This window comes from Mastigoproctus giganteus, chromosome 12, assembly GCF_048544385.1.
Source record: "Mastigoproctus giganteus isolate SK-2022 chromosome 12, ASM4854438v1, whole genome shotgun sequence".
In the NCBI taxonomy this organism is placed as follows: domain Eukaryota; kingdom Metazoa; phylum Arthropoda; class Arachnida; order Uropygi; family Thelyphonidae; genus Mastigoproctus; species Mastigoproctus giganteus.
Genome location: NC_143586.1, coordinates 47426676 through 47444498, shown reverse-complemented (window position 1 = coordinate 47444498; position 17823 = coordinate 47426676). Strand labels below are relative to the sequence as shown.

Genomic DNA, 17823 nt, shown 5'->3' with positions numbered 1-17823 from the left:
TAGTTAGTATATATTACAGTACATATTAATTAACCCGTAAACATAAATTTATTTTTATTTTGCTAACCTGTGGAAAATATTCTTCCGATTTTCACGTATCATTTAATTTTTTAATTGGTAAGGTAATAAAAAGTGTAAATTTGCGCTTAATATATCTTTACTTTTATAGCCTGTGGATTATTCCTCCTATTTTCACTTATTAGAATTGCTGTTTAATAGAATTAAAATTCAATTCACAAACGTGATCACAATGACTGGCGCTTACTACATATTGTATAGTGAACATACTTTACTATGGTAAGTCCATATATGGTAAAACCATGATGTGCAAATCAAAATCATGGAGAATCAAAATTTACAATTTATTCTCCATGAACAGAGAATCAATTGTAAAATGGAGGTCTACTGTATTTTTAACGATTTACATGAAACTTTGCATAATTGGGGCAGCCGCTTAATCGGGCCAAAATCGGGCCACTATCTTGATGACTCCCAAATAAACGGAATCCACTGTATATATATATATTTGAGTTGGACATCAAACCAGGCATTCAGCTGTTTTAGCTTTGCATCATCTATAAAATGAGTTCCACAAAGATGAGACTTGAGGTTTCTGAACAAATAACAGCCACTTGGGGCCAGATCTGGCAGTATGGGGGTAATGGTTTAATTGTTCAAACTCTCCCTCATGAGTTATAGCTTGTGTAACCTGGACTTTGTGCATGGGTGCATTGTCGTGGAAAAGCAAAACCTGGTGACCAAACTTTACTAGTCTTTTTTTCCCAAATTGCAGCTTTTAACTTTGGCATGAGACTGGCAGAATATTCCCAATACTGTAGTTTTGGTTGAGTGCAAGGTAATCAATTAACAACAATCCTTTTGTGTCTCAGAAAATTGATGCCAATGCTTTTTCAACTCATGGTTAGGTTAGAAACTTTGTTGAGTTGGAGATTCCTTGTGCTTTCTGGATTCAGGATCATAAAAATGCAAGCAAGTTTCATCATCAGTCACCAAACAGGATAAAAGTTTATCTATCTGGATTAGCAAGAATTAATTAAACATTTTTTTTTCATTACTCCATTCTCTGATGTTTGTCATGATTGGAAAGGTTTCTGGGAACACATCCTGCATAAACTTTGAACATAACAGTAATACTCATGTATTACTGTTAAAGTGTTTTCACAGGAAATGTTAAGCACTTTTTCTAGTTAAGACATTTTAATTCTTCTGTTTTCTAAAAATTTTTTCTTCAATGATGGCAATTATTTTTCATGGATTTTTTTAGCATTTCTGCACTCTTTGGTCAAAAATTTGATTACTAAATGAAGTTTTATTTGCTAACTATTCATTCTTTTTGTTATTTAATAACAAAAAATTAAATTTTAGAAACTGTATAAAATATTGACAGTTTTTTTTAAATATTATTTTCAGAACTCTCTCTGAACATTTTGACCATCTCTCATTAGCATTAGTTGAGGCATATGATGCAAGAAAGCAAGCTTATACAGCATCAGCCAAAAAAAAAACACCTTCCTATTTTGCCCATCGGTTTCTCCAAATGCTTGTCTAGTTCAGCTTAAATTTATTTAAGCTATCAACTTCCACAACAACAGATGGAAGTCCGTTCTAGCAAATCAATTACCCACCGGCTAAAGGCAAACTTTTGCACATCTTTTCTCAATTTGAATCTATGCCCCCTCAGGTTCATAGTCTGAGCAATCGGAAGTATCCCATCAGCATTGAGCCTGCTCAAACCATTCAAGGCCTTATACACCTCAATCACATCTGATGAGTATGGGCTTGGCACACCCAGTGTCCTAAGCTGGATATCATCATTCTTCTCTTTCTTGGTGATTCCCTTCTACTTCTCTCTCTCTCTCTCTCTCTCTCTCTCTCTCTCTCTCAGGGTAACTCGGGAATTTTTTTTGGCTGGTGCAGCATAAGCCTCAGGCTTCCTTACACCATATGGCTAATAATAATAATAATAATCAGATCACCTCACAGGTGCCTAGTCTCCAGATGCCGCAACTTGCATAACTTAAGCCTTTCTTCGTAAGCGCACCCCTTTGTGCACTTATTCATAATAATGCATTGTAACATTAAAGTTGTGTTTCTGCCATTAAACACACCCACCTCAATGTTAGCATTCATATCATTCCTGGTATAACATGGTGAAGAACAGCAAAACATTTAGCTTCCTTCATTCTTACAAATGTTCAGCAGGAGTTAGGCATTTTATTCAAATTAAATAATTCCTTCTTGGCATTCTACATGTATGGACAAAATACATATGCTTTTGCTTGGCTCATGTTTAGCTTTCCCACTTAATACTGTAATAATTATTATAGTCTTTTCCTATTCATAGAGATTTCCAAAAATTACTACCCTTTTCCAAAAGCAATAAAAACAAGTTACCATGGCTCTTACTTCTATATTATTGTTTAAGTTGAATTAACTCATTCTCTCTTGTTGAATTCGATTTCCTGTTAGCAGTGCTCTCAACAGAAAGGTGGTGAAATGGACAACTAGTCACTTATATAAGTCACTTGTATAATGACACAACATTATGGAACAAACAACGACAATCATATGAAACATAATTATGAAATATTTTTAAACCATAATTAATACCATAATTGAAAAATTCCAAATTACAAAACCTTTTAACTAATAAATAATTATTTGAGGATTAATAAAATAAGGAATAACTCAACAAAGGACCTTTTTTCCCCTCTCCTATAAAATCAGTTCAATAAAATGCTGGACACATCACTGCTATTTTTAAACTTACATAATACAAAGATGATAAAGTTCATCAGTTGTGTTTTTAAGCCACTTTCCTGTGGAAAGGATTACATACTTTCATTTACATTATAGGAAAATCACTCCTGATTTGTGAACTACTCCTCAGGAATGCATGGTGCTCATATATCAGATCACTTGCATGGTTTTTTTTACTATTGTCTTAGTACAGCATTATTGAATACTTAGTGATCACTGCTTATTACATTTAAATAAATGTAACATTCATTACTGAACAGATCAATATGCAAAAGGTTTCATTAGGGCACATTTCGGCACATTTCATATTTTTCAGCATAACTCCAACTTGAAGAGTCTAAATTTGGTACAGGAAAAGTTTAAGATCTGTATATAGTATTCTTTGAATTCTTCTGTTTATTCCAAGTATTGCTGAACTTCCTGTTTGATTTTGAAGGACTCTTTGTGATGACAGTCCTCACTGTCAGTATTTTCTAGTGTGTAACTTGTTGGATAAGTACTTGTTTTAATATCCAATATCTCCTTTCCTTGAAATTTTCTATTTTGTATTAATTTTTGGATTTGAGGCGGGGTAGTATCCACTTGGGAAACATCCTCTGAAACTCCCCTTTAAATGAACTGGTGAGTAAATATCACTCACCAATCACAAATGTCTCAACAATGAATATTTTGTTCTTTTGTTAATTTGGTACAAAATCAGATGACACATTACTCACCATTGTAGCATCACTATTCTTGTTATTGATAATTTCTTCACTTTATTTGAAATGTTTATATAAAAATAAGTATATTTACTAGTCCATGGCTTACCAGTGGCACCAATCCTGCAACTGTCCTTCCACAAAAGTCTCCCACATTAAAGAGAAGAAAACATGCCACTGGAATAAAATACCTACCTATGATAAAAGAGAATTTATATAAATTTAGTCATGAAAAACATGTTTTCCATAATCAGGAAAAACTTAACAACAAAAAAAATTTAAAAATAAAAGTGATAGTATAAAATTTTAAAATGAATTAGGGAATCAACTCTAAATAGACATTTGATGGAATAATGATAAGAATGGACACCGCTATAATTTAATAACAAAGGATAATATCTACTGGTTCCTTTCATTGAGCTATAGTGCCTATATGTTTTTAAACACATATAAATGAAAATTCAGAAAAAATTTCCATTCACATTAAAATCTGTTGGCTGTAATTAAAATTCTTGATTAAATTCTGTAGCAGCAATCAGAATTTTGTAAATATTAGTAATTTTGGTTAAAAAAAAAAAAAAAGTACTAAAAAATAACCTGCCTTGTGAATTTAAATGTAAAATTTTATTCAGAAACAACAATTATTTAAGCAGCATGTCGTAATGCATACCACTTTAATCGTGTCTTTAAATGACACATTCTTGAGGCATAATTAGTTAATTGTTTCAAAGAGCTTAGCATTAATGCAATAACTGGAAATAAATAGTAACATATAATTATTTGAAGCACAAAAATCAGATACTTCAATCTGCATACAAATTGAAGTATCTGCTTCAGTAAAAGGAAGGGAATGCCTTAACAGAAAAATTGTACTAAGTGGTGCATGGAAGAATTTTGAAGGTTTTTCTCTATGTTGTGTGCAAAAGTAAAAAAAAAGAAAAAAAAAGAGTTTAAGCTTTATTTGTAACTTGGAAAATGTTCTGCTGCTGCTGCTGATTTTTTTCTGGAAGTAACATAGTTGTAACACAAATACATGAGAATATATTAAATGGTCAACACTCACATAGTAAGAATATTCAATTTTATTGGAAGAAGAACTGAGGCGAGATAACTTTTGAAAAGCATTCTAAGATATCTTTGACTATTGTCCCATTAGAGGAAATTTATATCAAATCTTTTACAGAAGGAAACTGAATTTCTGAAACTTTGTTGTACTATGTTATTTTTAATAATGTTTTCTAAAAGGGCAAAAACAGCATCACCTATTTTACAAATTCACTAACTTCTTATACTGCTTGACAGCTCACACCAAGCAGCAACTTCTTTACCACTGTTTTGTCAGGGAATTTTCACCAGAGACAACCTGATATCTGATAAGGGATCAGTAAGTCCAAGAACATAATCAGTGCCTCATCTTTTAAATAAGTGTCAGATTAATCTTTGAGCAATGCCATTTGTTGAAAATAATGTAGTACAATAACAAGGCGGCTTATGATGATTAAAGCAAAATATTGTTCTGCTGAAAGCATTAAGATCATTGAATTAATTATGCAGTTTAAATTTTGCCAGCCATGCCAGGATAAGATTGTCTTAAATTTTGATTATAACTGATATGCTCTAACGGTTGACTGTTCAGTGCAGTTGTTTAATAGATTTATTCTATGTTATGTATAGGTCAAGTGTATTCACCAAACTCTTAATTTTGGTATAAAGTTAAACAGACTTGGAAACTCCACAGGCATTGTACCAAGAAAGCAGTTGCTACACTGAGGAAAGGACAATTATGTTTATGCTATAAAACTACATATGTTGCAGAGTTGTCTGTGCATATGGAGGATAAGTGCAGATATATGTAGGAAGTGATTGGTTCAGGCATATGTGTTCAGTTATTTTGTGGAAGCTAGCAAAGGTATGCAAAGGTGCATGCTTTTTTGTCAGGAGGTTGCTTTCATACTTTTATCAGGATATTGATATTTTAACACCAAACAAATATTAAGCTTTAATTACATATGGAAAACACTTTCAATATTTTGAAATTGTGACATACTAATGTATGTGATATATAAACATTTCACTGAAAGGTAGATCATACATATCTAACTTTTTCAGCTTCGACAAAATAACTGAACACATATGCCTGGACCAGTCACTAACTATGTATATCTACATGTTTCCACATGCAGATTCATTTGCAAGATGAATTTCATGGTTTCTTACACTAGATTAAAAATGCGTTGGTACAATACTTTCTCAGAAATATTTCCTGTGTTATAGAGTGGATCAAGAAAATTTTTGGCATGATTTGTAACCATGGGTGAAACATGGATCACCACTATCAGCCTAAATCAAAGCAGCAGTCCAAAGTTCACTGTCCCAAAAAGAAGCCAAAAATAGTTCCATTGGCTGATGACAACAATCTTTTGGGACTCCAAAGGAACAATAATGGGAGACTATGTTCCAACAGATCAAACAGTATAGGAGTATAATGTGTTAACCTATTACATCAATTTCAAGATACTATCAAATCTAAAAGAAAAAGGATGCTGACAAAATTTGTCTTGTTCATCAAAACAGTTTTTTTTCGTTAGTTGTTGGCACATCAGTTTCTGTGGTCATAATGCACCTCCCAAAGTTTTTTCATTTTACTCTGATCCAAGCCAGAGGCGGGATTCAAACCCGCAACCTTTGGGTTGCCCAGGCAGGCACTTTACCCACCTGGCTAGCCCGGTTGGCCATCAAAACAGTGCTCCCACTAAAAACATCAGCGTGAAAAATGCTTAGTCAATCAAACAAATCAAAAAAATTCTCAAATTAAGCATATTGCTCAAACAATCAGTATACAAACTGCTGCTGCCCTCACCTTATTCACTAGATGTGGTCCTCTCAGATTTCTTTTTCACTTAACTTAAAAAAAAAAAAAAAAAGAAATGAAGTTACATCAATTATGAAACCACTTTTTCCAAGTCTTGATGAATCATTTTATGAGTGTGGGATAATTGCATTGCAGCTTCACCGAAACAAGTGTATGTATAGCTCGATGGAGACTATACTGAAAAATAATACACAGCCACTGGTGTGAGTCCACTGCTTTATAGTCAGGCCATGAACTTATCAATATACCCTTTTGCATATCCTGAAAAGGATATGAACACAACAGAAATTTGTATCTTTATTTTGAATACCGCTGAGTAAAAAATCCATTTAATCCACCTCTAAAGTTGACAAAATCTGAAACAAGAACTTATTTAAACAATTCACTCCAAGTCATAAGTGGTGAGAATGAATTATGCTGTTTTAAACATTTTTCTCAACAACAACTCTGATCAGGAATATTTAAAAAAGTTTTAAGAATTAATTTCATGTGGGAAAAAGTTTCTTACCATTTCCAAAGAAAGCAGAATAAGGTTCAGAAGGTGTAACAAGAACACAGATGGCAGGAAATACACTAAGTGTCATCCAAAGTGTCAGAACTACAGATAACGAACAAGGCCAGATCTGCAAATATAAATTCTGCTAATATATCTGTTGATATAAAATAACATTTGAAGCTACAGAATGCTCAAATTTTCTAACATAAACAGCACATCAAGATTCAAACAAGATATCGGCTATATTAATTTACTTATATTTTACAATTACATAAGGTACATAGAGTCAAAAAGTTTTTGACTTATGCAAAATCCACTATGCATCATTGCACAAAAGTGCATGTGTATCTGCAGAGATGTATTGGCCTACATGAGGATGAGGAAGTGCCACATAATGCAAGTATATATTCCTAGTGCTTTCTTTCAAGTATATCCATATTGATATACTTGAAAGAAAGCATGGTGTAAAACACCATAATTTAAGGTAAACAAATGAATGCTGAAGTTTGGAAAATTTAATTCTGTCTTGTATATATTTATTCAGATTACCAATAATTCTAACAAAAAAACCTAACGTATAAATATTTTTATATTTATACATATCTTAATTTTATATTTTAAATATTACTTAAAAAATATTTTACATAATTATTTTATATTTTGGCCCTTGAGGTTGTCACAGACATTCTCCCAGATATGCCAGATATGCCAAACAAGCCGTACTTGCTACCTGGGAGTCTAAAACGCTGATGTAACTGATATTCGAGTGACATTCAAGTCAAGTGGACCCAATTTCGGCAAAGTCCGGACAGTTTGTGACAGCAAATCCTCTGCTTGCACTTTCATGATGGTGGGACTGTTAGTAATCCTGGGTATAACCCCCATGCACAAGCACACTGTGGGTTATCACTCAGATGTGAACCAACGTAAGCAGGGGTCGAGGTGTGGCGCACACACCACATAGAGGAATGCCACCCCCTCTGTGTTACCAGGCAATACTAGGTGGTAGATGACTCTCAACCAGTGCAATACCACCACTTTGCTTATTGGAGGCTTGAAGTGGTGGAACCCATGATTAGTCTCCAGAGCTAAATTCCAGTCAATCCTTCCATCATGTTAGTATGACTGATGACTTTTGAGATTATGATGGACATCATGGCGAGGTCGAATCTTCCTTACATCTTGAGGGTACAGCTCTAAAACAGTGTTCGCAGGCCAGCCACTAGTTAGTACACCAGACCGAATGTATTGGTAACAATTTAGGAGGCTTCCGGATCAGCTAGTGTGACGGATCAGATAGTGACTGGAGGGAGTCCGAGTAGTGTGTATGCAGGGGGCATTGTCGAGGCTACGTTATGTCAATGATCTGGGTATATTCTTACCATGTGTATGCTATATGAAAAATTTCATTACTACATACAGCATGTCATCTCCCTCATTTTTTCTCACTATTGAATACATCATGAATTGTCAAACTAATAGAGTAAGCTTATCTGCAAAAAGATCTAAACCTCGCAACCACTTCCTAGTTCATTTCACAAAATACGTGATCTCAATTCTAATCTCAACGATGTCCATTTCCACTTGCAGTCTGCCAAACTCCATGTACTTTCTCTGACAGAATCTCAGTTATCGGTTGACGCAACTACTGCTGATCTCATTTGCCCAAATTATTCGCTGTATGATTCCTTTCCCCTCAAAGATGGTACTTGTGCATATGTCCGTTCTGGTATTCCTTGTCAGAGACTTGGTAATTTGGAATCTCCTCTTTTCAATCTTCTCTGGCGTAAAATCTCTCTACATCATTGTGTCAAATTCATCTGTTGTCTCTACCGTTCTCCCAACTCCCAAACTCCACTAATCACTTGGAACTCTTTGACTTCCTCCAGTCCAACTTTCCTAACAGTGAGGTAATTTCTTTGGTGATTTTAATGTTCACAACTCCAGCTGGCTTCCGTTTTCTAGTCACACAGACCCAGCTGGTTGAGATGCTGAGGCTTTTGCAATTACTAATGACCTTGCACAGATTGTCCATTTACCTACAAGAATACCGGACAATCCTAACCATACAACCAACACACTTGATCTTTTTCTCACAAACAACCCTTCTAGGTAAACGGTCGAAGTGGGTGGTCCTTTAGGCACCTCAGATCACAACTTGGTGATTGTCTTTTCTCCAATGGAACCTTTATCCCATGGCTATTCCCAACCTTCAATTGTTTGGCATTACAAGAATGCAAAATGGGATCACCTGCGACAAGCTGCCAGAGCAGGTCATGGGGTCTTCTCAATGATATACAGGAATTTTGTTAGTAGAGATAAAGAGGTGATTATCCCTTTGTATAATGCAATGGTCAGGCCATGCCTTGAGTACTGCATACAGGTTTGGAGGCCTCATTTTAGGAAGGATGTAGAGTTGCTAGATCAAATAGAGAGAGAGAGAGAAGGGCAACAAGTTTGGTGAGGGAAAGAAAGGGGTCCTTTTACCAAGAAAGGCTTAAGTTCTGCAAATTGCAGCATCTGGAGACTAGCACCTGCAAGGTGATCTGATTGAGGTGTATAAGGCCTTGAATGATTTGAGCAAGATCAATGCTGATGGGATTCTTTTCTTGCTCAGTTTATGAACTTGAGGGGACATAAATTCAAATTGAGGAAAGACAGTTGTAGAACAGATGTACAAAAATTTGCCTTTAGCCAGCAGGTAGTTGATTGCTGGAATAAACTGTCATCTGTCATTGTGGAAGTTGACAGTTTAAATAAATTCAAGGAAAACGTGGACAAACATTTGGAGTGAATGGATGGGTGAAATGGTGAAATGGGAAGTGTGTATTTTCTTTTTTGGCTGAGCTGTATAAGCTTACTTTCTTGCATCATATGCCTTTACTAATGCTAATGATGCAAAGCACTAAACTGTACATTTCCTATAAAATGTATAATATAGAACAAAATAAAGAATTATTTCAGAGAAACCAGTTACAGTTTGTTTTTCAATTAATTTCATATACAATAAAGTATTTTACAAAGAACTGCAGTTTGTAAAGAATAAAACCATTGGAATTATAAAGCAGTAAATGGACTACACAGCTACTTTAACGCTGTTTGTTATTTAGGTTTTAGGAGTATTAGCAACTAAGGCCATATTGCTCCGGGATATGCGGTGGTCATTCCCTGACCTTTCTGCATCCTCCGTATTTGGTGGTGATGGGCTCGAACCCCGGTCTAATCAAGAAGTGTGTGCTACGCACTGCTGCTCCTTTCCACCTGGCTACAGAGGTGCCTCTACTACTACTTTAATGCACATAATTAGATTGGTTGATTTAATCTTTATTAGAAATGCCATAAGATGTGAAGCTAATTTATACAGGGTACCCAAAAAATTGAATCGATTTCAAACCCTAATAATTCGAGGACAAATGAAGATAAACACGTAAATTTCATCCTCAAATGTAGGGGTCTTATTAAATTACATAATCATAATTACCAATTTTTGTTTTACCTCCCAAATGTTACTGATATTTGACTAAAGTAAAAATGGTGCTGTATCTGAGATGGTCCAGTGTGTTATTCGGCTGGCCAAAACAACAACATTCAACATCATAGAACAAATATGGAAAATTGCTGTCATCCAAAGATGATGAAAAAGATGATAAGACTGGTTATGAACATTTCTGGAAACCAGATTTCTTAAGATGCAATTCTTGATACAAGTATTTCTTGCAACTACTAGCTGATATAATGACATCATATATAAAATGAATAAACCATCAATATAACCATAAAATAAACCATCAAAAGCAGTATTAAAAATATACCAAATAAAACTGATAAAAATACAATATCTATATATATTTACTATAAAGACTAACATGGTTATGTCTAGAAGACTATTACAGAAAAGGGAACACTAAATATGCTACAAAAATAATACAGCAAGTTAATGCCACAATTAGGGTTATACTTGGTGAGGTGCAATTATGCTACTTAAGTACTAAAACAATATTCACAATAAAATAAAAGACAAAGCAACATCACCTCCAGTAGTGCAAAAAATGCATGCCTCCCACCTAGGGCTTACAATACCGAGATCCTGGGATCTCAAATACTAGGATCCTGGTCAGTTTTTTCCCAGTATTCAAATACCGGTATTGATGCACAAATACCAGTTTTTTGGTACTAATTTAAAAAATAATTGTTTATGATTTATTCACATAAAGGTGATTTTATAACCACCAACCAAAAAATTATAAATATTTACAAAAGTATATTGAGCAGAATTTGGCAAAGAAATTGTTGTGCAATTAAATTCCAAGACTCGCTGGAATGATTTACTGTCCATGTTTGAAAACTTTAGATTCAGATTGATTTAGATTCAAGTATTCATTTGACTAATAAATTTGACTAGATTAATGCCTATAAATTTGATGTGCTATGCCACAAAGAAGCAAATCTTTTAACTGCAGTTGTTGCCATAAAATTTATAATGAAAACTCTTGGCAATCAAAATTCTGAAATAGCTAGAGAATTGCATACGGTGGCATTGAAACTCCATATTTCACAGAGGCACACAAATTTATCACAGGTTCTTCAGTATTTGCAAATTGGACACAAGATAATAGCAAATTATTTCCCAGACTCAGTAAAGATACTATAGTGAAAATTATACTTCACTTAACAAAACATCTTTCTCCTTCAGAAAATGACAGACAGAATTCAACCTTAGAAGATCAACACTGAACAGAGAATCAGTGTTCCACAAATTTTTTCCAAAATAAGAAATTTCCTGACTCTAATGGGATTTTAAAAGATAAAACTTGAATCAGTAATTAATGAAATACTTTTAACTGTTCCTGCTAAAAAAAGTTCAAAGCCCCAGAAAATATGGTTAAAAAGGAAATAACATTTTTTTGAAGATGAGGGAATAAGGGTGGATAAACCTACAACTAGTCTATGGCTATCTCTGTACAATATCATCATGCAGCATAAAATCTGAAAGGGCCTTTTCTGTCGCTAATCAACTACAGGCTGGCCTCGATTAATTCGATCCACGAGTGCATCACACAAAATGGAAACATGTTAATTGAATATCAATAGGAAAAATTATAATTGGTCCTTGACCTTCAGGAATGTCCAAGAAGAATTTTAAAAATACCTTTTAAATAACAAAAAACTGTATACCATGTAAAATATAATGAAAATAATTATAAAATTAAATGTTTATTGCATAAAACAGTGGTTCCCAAATTGTGCGCCGTGGAATATTTAAAATTTTTGAGGGAAACACAGCAATACTCGACATCTGCCGGCCACCACACGAACTACTAGCTTGAGATAGTCCACAGTTTTAACATTACTTATTAAGTTGTTTGGACCTAACTACTTACTGTAATAGATGGAACTTTTAGGTATTTCTTTTGGCCAAGAGGTGCCATGAAAAAATTACTGAGAGACACTAAGGGTGCCGTGAACCGAGAAAGTTTGGGAACCTCTGGCATAAAATACACAATGAAGAAACTATTTGTTCAGGGTCATTTGAACAGTGTTGGCTTTCTTTTTTTCATCAATCAATTTCAAATAGCCGACAACAGTCTTCTCTAGGCCCTGGTGAAATAAATATCGCAGAGAACCTCAAACCTTTTGCTTGAGGTTCTCTGCGATATGAAAGATTTCATCTAGTTTTTTTACAGTTATCTTCTTTGCGGTAACATTTTCATCTGGCTCATTTAAAAATTAGAATTTTTAAATGCAAGTCTGCAAGTGACTTTATTAGCAGGAGACAAACAAGTAACATGTCTTCTTTCGATGGTTCATGGAACACACTGAGGTGGGCAGCGGGCAAATGCTTGTTTATTGCCTGTCCGACATGTGGTAAGCTTAGTGCACAATTCAAATCTTTTTTAATTATCACATAAAAAAAATCACGTTAACTGCAAATTTACATTGTGTAAAGTGAAAAGTGGTATAATTTTTTCAAATAGCGGTAACTGAAAAATGCGTTAATCGAACTCGCATTACGCTGGTTGTATATACCAAATTAGATCCAGTTTAAACGATAACAATATTGATTGAGTAAGTTTTTTAAGAGCTCACTTTATTCAGACAGGTAGTATGGATGCTTAAACATAACTAAAATTTGCAGCATCAATAAGTATTTCTTTTTGTTTTTAGTATTTTTAATAATTTTTGTCAGAATATTTATTATTGTAATAAAAGTTTGATTTAAAACATGAATTCAAGTAATTACTTGTTTTTTTCTTACTTTATTGCACTTAACTGTCATCAAAATTTACTGAGAAAAATTTGTTTTTGGAATACCGGTATTCCAGTTTCTGCCGCTAAATATGCTACAAAAATAATACAGCAAGTTAATGCCACAATTAGGGTTATACTTGGAGAGGTGCAATTATGCTATCTAAGTACTAAAACAATCCCAATATTCACAATAAAATAAAAGACAGCAACATCACCTCTAGTAATGCAAATGCATGCCTCCTACTTACGGCTTACAATACCAAGATCCCAGGATCCACCAGCATTAAAAATACCGGTATTAAGATTTTGACCAGTATTGTGAGTCCCTCCAAAGAGACATGCCTGTACACTTACCATTGCATCAGTGCCACAAGTAAAGACAGGAACTCATTAGCATTTGCAAACTCCATAATATGATCTTTTTGGAGTTCACAAGTGCTGCTGTCCCTTATCAACTTAGAAGCAGAGGTGAAATTCATTTTGGCATTGTAATACATTCATTTTTTTTTTTTAAAGAAGAATGCTTGTTTGTATATTCCATTAATCATTTATAGTTGCATACAGTTTTATATGCATACCTCTTTGAAAATAGTGTATAAAGAAACTGAATGATAAATTTCAGATTCTGCCAAGGTTTCCAATTGCCTAATGGATTCTGAAAAAAATATATGAAAATGCATGATTATTTCATAATAGCGGATTTAAAAATCAAACAAAAACAAAGGAATAATTAAAAACATTTATGAAATATGTGGTAATGATAGAAGTTTCCTTAGTCAATTGATATTTTTCCCTGCCCTTGTTGATTTTAAGACATTGCACCAATTATTATGTCAGTAGGAATGTGCATTCAGAGGCTGCTCTTCATGTCTGTGAAGGCTGAAAGAACTGGAATAACATGAAGGGAAACCCTATTCTCTCTGTCAGATTGGCTAACTACAGCCAACTGAAGAGGCTTTTAAAAATCCCTCCAGCCTATGAAAGGTTTCAAATCCAGCCACCTCCAAATGAGTAACAAGTTATAAAACCACTATACCATCACAGAGGACATACTTCTGTAGAAAATTATTTTGTACACTGACTCTCTTTCATCCAAAATCCCTCTAACTGAAGTCATCCACTAATCAGAAAATAAATAAAAAAAAAAAAAAATAGCATAGTGAATTTTGCACTATCCATTTGGAAAAAATATCTGCATTTGAATCCTTTTTAATGCTTATGATTGTTCCTGACTATATTTTATTTCATATTCACCTTTAAGAACATAAAGTGCTAAATAATCATTAACGACCATAAAACAATACCTATCATTTTCCATTATCTGAAACATAGGTTCTGATAATTTTTAAGTATAAGAGGTCTTACAGAATGAAGTGAAGTATAATAATACAGTCATTTCAAATAACTACAAATGACTGTACAAGTATTATTATACTTCAGTGCATAAATTAGGGGAGTTGAGTTTTGAAGAAGCTCGCAAGCCACACCAATGGCTCATAGATAGCTTCCAACATTTGGCTTTCAAAAAAGATGAAGATTAGGCAATTTGTAAAGAGGAAAACAGGAAGTTTTGGAACCAAAACATACGAAAAATAGGTGGTGTTTTGCAAAAAGCAGGAGTGCTTCCCAAAAATACAGCAGGAAAACAAGAGATTTTTTGGAAAAAGCATGAAGTTCATACTGCACCAGAAATTAAATTTCACTGGAAAAATATGAATTTCCTATTAAAATACAGCCAAAGAATTGTTTATTTGTACAATATGGTTTTGAACATTAGCTTACCTAATGTTTTTCTTCTGTGTATTTTTGTTTGGATATTCCATTAGACATCTACTGATTTTGATTATTTCAAGAATTATACCATTGCAGACTTTGCCCCTCTAGAGAAATGTGGAGTCAAAGCTTTGTTGATAACGATGGCTCTGCTGTCTAGATTTGGCTGTCAGGTGCATTTCCAAAACTTCACCAGAAAGAGATGTCAACTCAGTTTTTGTTTTTCTAATCTGGCTGAATATTCTCTCACATTCAGCAATGCTATGATGAATTGCTAAAATGCCAAGCATAACTTGGAATAATGTGTTATATTCTAAGCTTCCTTGTGTACTTACTAGTTCCCCAACCAAGAAACATGTACATAAATTCATTTATTAATTTTTGATGATACCAAGAAATACTAGAAACTTTTCTACAAAAAAGTTCAAATTTGAAAATGAGAACTGCCAATTGATTACATTTGTACTACCTCAGCATTTATAAGAACATCATTCTTCAATGGAAACTAGTATGCTACATAGTCACATGCAGCTATAAAGTACCTTCTCACCAAGCAAAAGAACATATTCTTCTCCTCTTGTTTCAGACTCTCTGTGACCTTGGAAGTAGACATGCCCATGATTAAGTAAGAATTATCTTTCTGATTTAGTGTGGTAATCAATTCCAAAATGGAAGTGGAAGATTTGAAAACTGTTGGTAAAATAAATTTGTATAACGTCCTTCAACATGTCTAGGAGTAATGACCAGCCATTGTAGATAGCACAGTGGTTATAATCACTGTTCTCCACATATCAGGTGAAAACGGCCCAAGTTCAAATCCTGTCAATGACATGAGGAAATCTTAAGAGGGATTTTTACTCTTTATCTGAGTTAGTTGGTCTCAGGAGAGGATACCACTGTTTTTTTCTCCCAGAAACTCAGGATTTTCACCTAGAAAAACAGGTAAAAGAACCAGAAAACACGTTCAGTTTAAGAACATAATACACATAGGTGGATGAGGTTGTTCTCAGGTAACCTTAATATGACAATTTTTTTTTAGAGGTAATAACCTCAATACATGGAGTGAGGTTGTATTAAAGAGAGCTACGTTTGGATTTACAGGCATGTTAAAATCATCCTCACTCATCTACATGAGTGAGGATGCATATAACATGCCTAGAATTATTAGCTTGCAATTCAGAAGCTCTTGGATCATGAAATGGATATGAACAATAGTCAATGTCACTCCTAGTGATTGCTTGTTATACTTTTAATTTGGTAAAGCTGAAAAGTGCACATATTGCTTTTCTTACTGCTTCTAACCTCTCCTTTAAACAGACTTGTCAAAATCTGCCACTGTTCTAGTCAAACATTTAACTAAAGACACTGTGTGCACACATGCTTCAATTTTTTTTTTTACTTCAGTGGTATGGATCAGTTGAAATTGTTTAAATATATCTTTTCTTTTAGTACTTCTTTACAGGTAGTAGTAATCTACTAATTATTCATCTACTTTCATGGGAAGGCATGCAGATCCCTTTTTCGGTTTTTAGATCTTCCATAACAGGCACATTATGAATACTACATTCTAAAAGTTTTTTGAAGGAATCCTATGTGCTTTTTTGTTCAGAATATGTACAATGCTATACCCTGTGCAAAAATCACTATGATTAGCAATCCAAAATGGCCCATTTCAGTTTGTAAGAGCTCTAGTCCAGTAAAGGAGAATATAATCTTGTTGCTTTCCTGGAGTGTTTCACTTCTGAATATTCTCTTCCAGTTGGTTAATATAATTTATTTAGGATAAACTTTTGAAAGGAGATTTACAGTCTCACTGACATTTATATTTATCTTTCTTTCTCCAATTACTTCATTCACTTTGTAAAAGGGCAGTCTTTATTTATCTCTAAAATTTCTGAAGATCTTTATAATTTATTCATTTTCATAAAGTTTTAGCATATCTCCCGTTTAAAGTATTCTTAAGTATTAAACTTTTACATTCTGGGATCTTTCTTTTTTTTTTTTTTTTTTTTTTTTTTTGGAGAGAGAGAGAGAGAGAGAGAGAGAGAGAGAGAGACTAAAATAATCAATTACTACTACTTACAAAAAAAAAAAAAAAAAAAAAAAAAACCAACTTAAATTAAAATGTTCTAAAAGGTGGAGACTTTTTATTCTACATAATATTATATTCATTCCAAAAATAAGACCCAAATTAGTCCTAGCCTGTAATAAATGAATATTTACTTTATACAATTATTAATTAAATTTTATTTAGTAAAATAAATAAATAACACTTTTATTAAAATTTAAAAAAATGAGAAATATGATTTTTGAGTAATATTTTCAAATGTAATGATGATAATGTTTGAATTTTCAAAACTAAAAATCATACCTTCAGGCTTTCTAAGAAAATGTTGGAAAAATTCCTATAAGAAATTAACAAATTACAACAATAAATGAGTAATTTTCAGATATAATGAGAATATTACATTATTGACTATGAATATCTGTGTTAGATTCAATCATTATTTACTTTTTATAAATGTATATAAGGTACAATAATTTTCTTTAACAATTTAACTGCTACTCTATTTACATCAAAACAGGTCTATGCAGGTTTCTTCCATTAAAAGCAAACTTTAATAAAAAAAAAAATCCAAGATCATACACATACAAAATAAAACTTATCAATGAATAATTTTCTTTTGGCTTTAACCTTGTTTTTAAATCAGAAGTTTTCTTTGCAAGTGCTATCTATTAAGAAACACTATTCAAACACTTTATATTCATGATAAATATCATGGTGTACAAATATAAAGTGTTATTCTTTTACTGCTCAGAAAAATAATTTTCTGAATGGTAACAGACTTGCTTTTGAATAGGAAATGAATCCTGTCAACAAATGGATTGATTTCCTGTAATCTACCATTTACATGCAGTAAATTATTACTGTGTGTTCCACCATGTAAAAT

The 17823-nt window shown here is 33.2% G+C and overlaps 1 protein-coding gene across 1 annotated transcript in view; it reads right to left on the bottom strand.

The window, feature by feature from the left end:
* Window positions 1-17823, bottom strand: part of LOC150077017 (equilibrative nucleoside transporter 1-like) — a 157806-nt gene that overhangs the window by 18733 nt on the left and 121250 nt on the right. Inside the window, exons 8-11 of the mRNA XM_090385620.1 lie at window positions 17244-17277; window positions 13678-13754; window positions 6863-6977; window positions 3592-3677 (exon numbers count right to left, since the gene is read on the bottom strand). Of these exons, the coding sequence (XP_090241746.1) occupies window positions 3592-3677; window positions 6863-6977; window positions 13678-13754; window positions 17244-17277 (312 nt within the window). The remainder of the gene's footprint in view (window positions 1-3591; window positions 3678-6862; window positions 6978-13677; window positions 13755-17243; window positions 17278-17823) is intronic.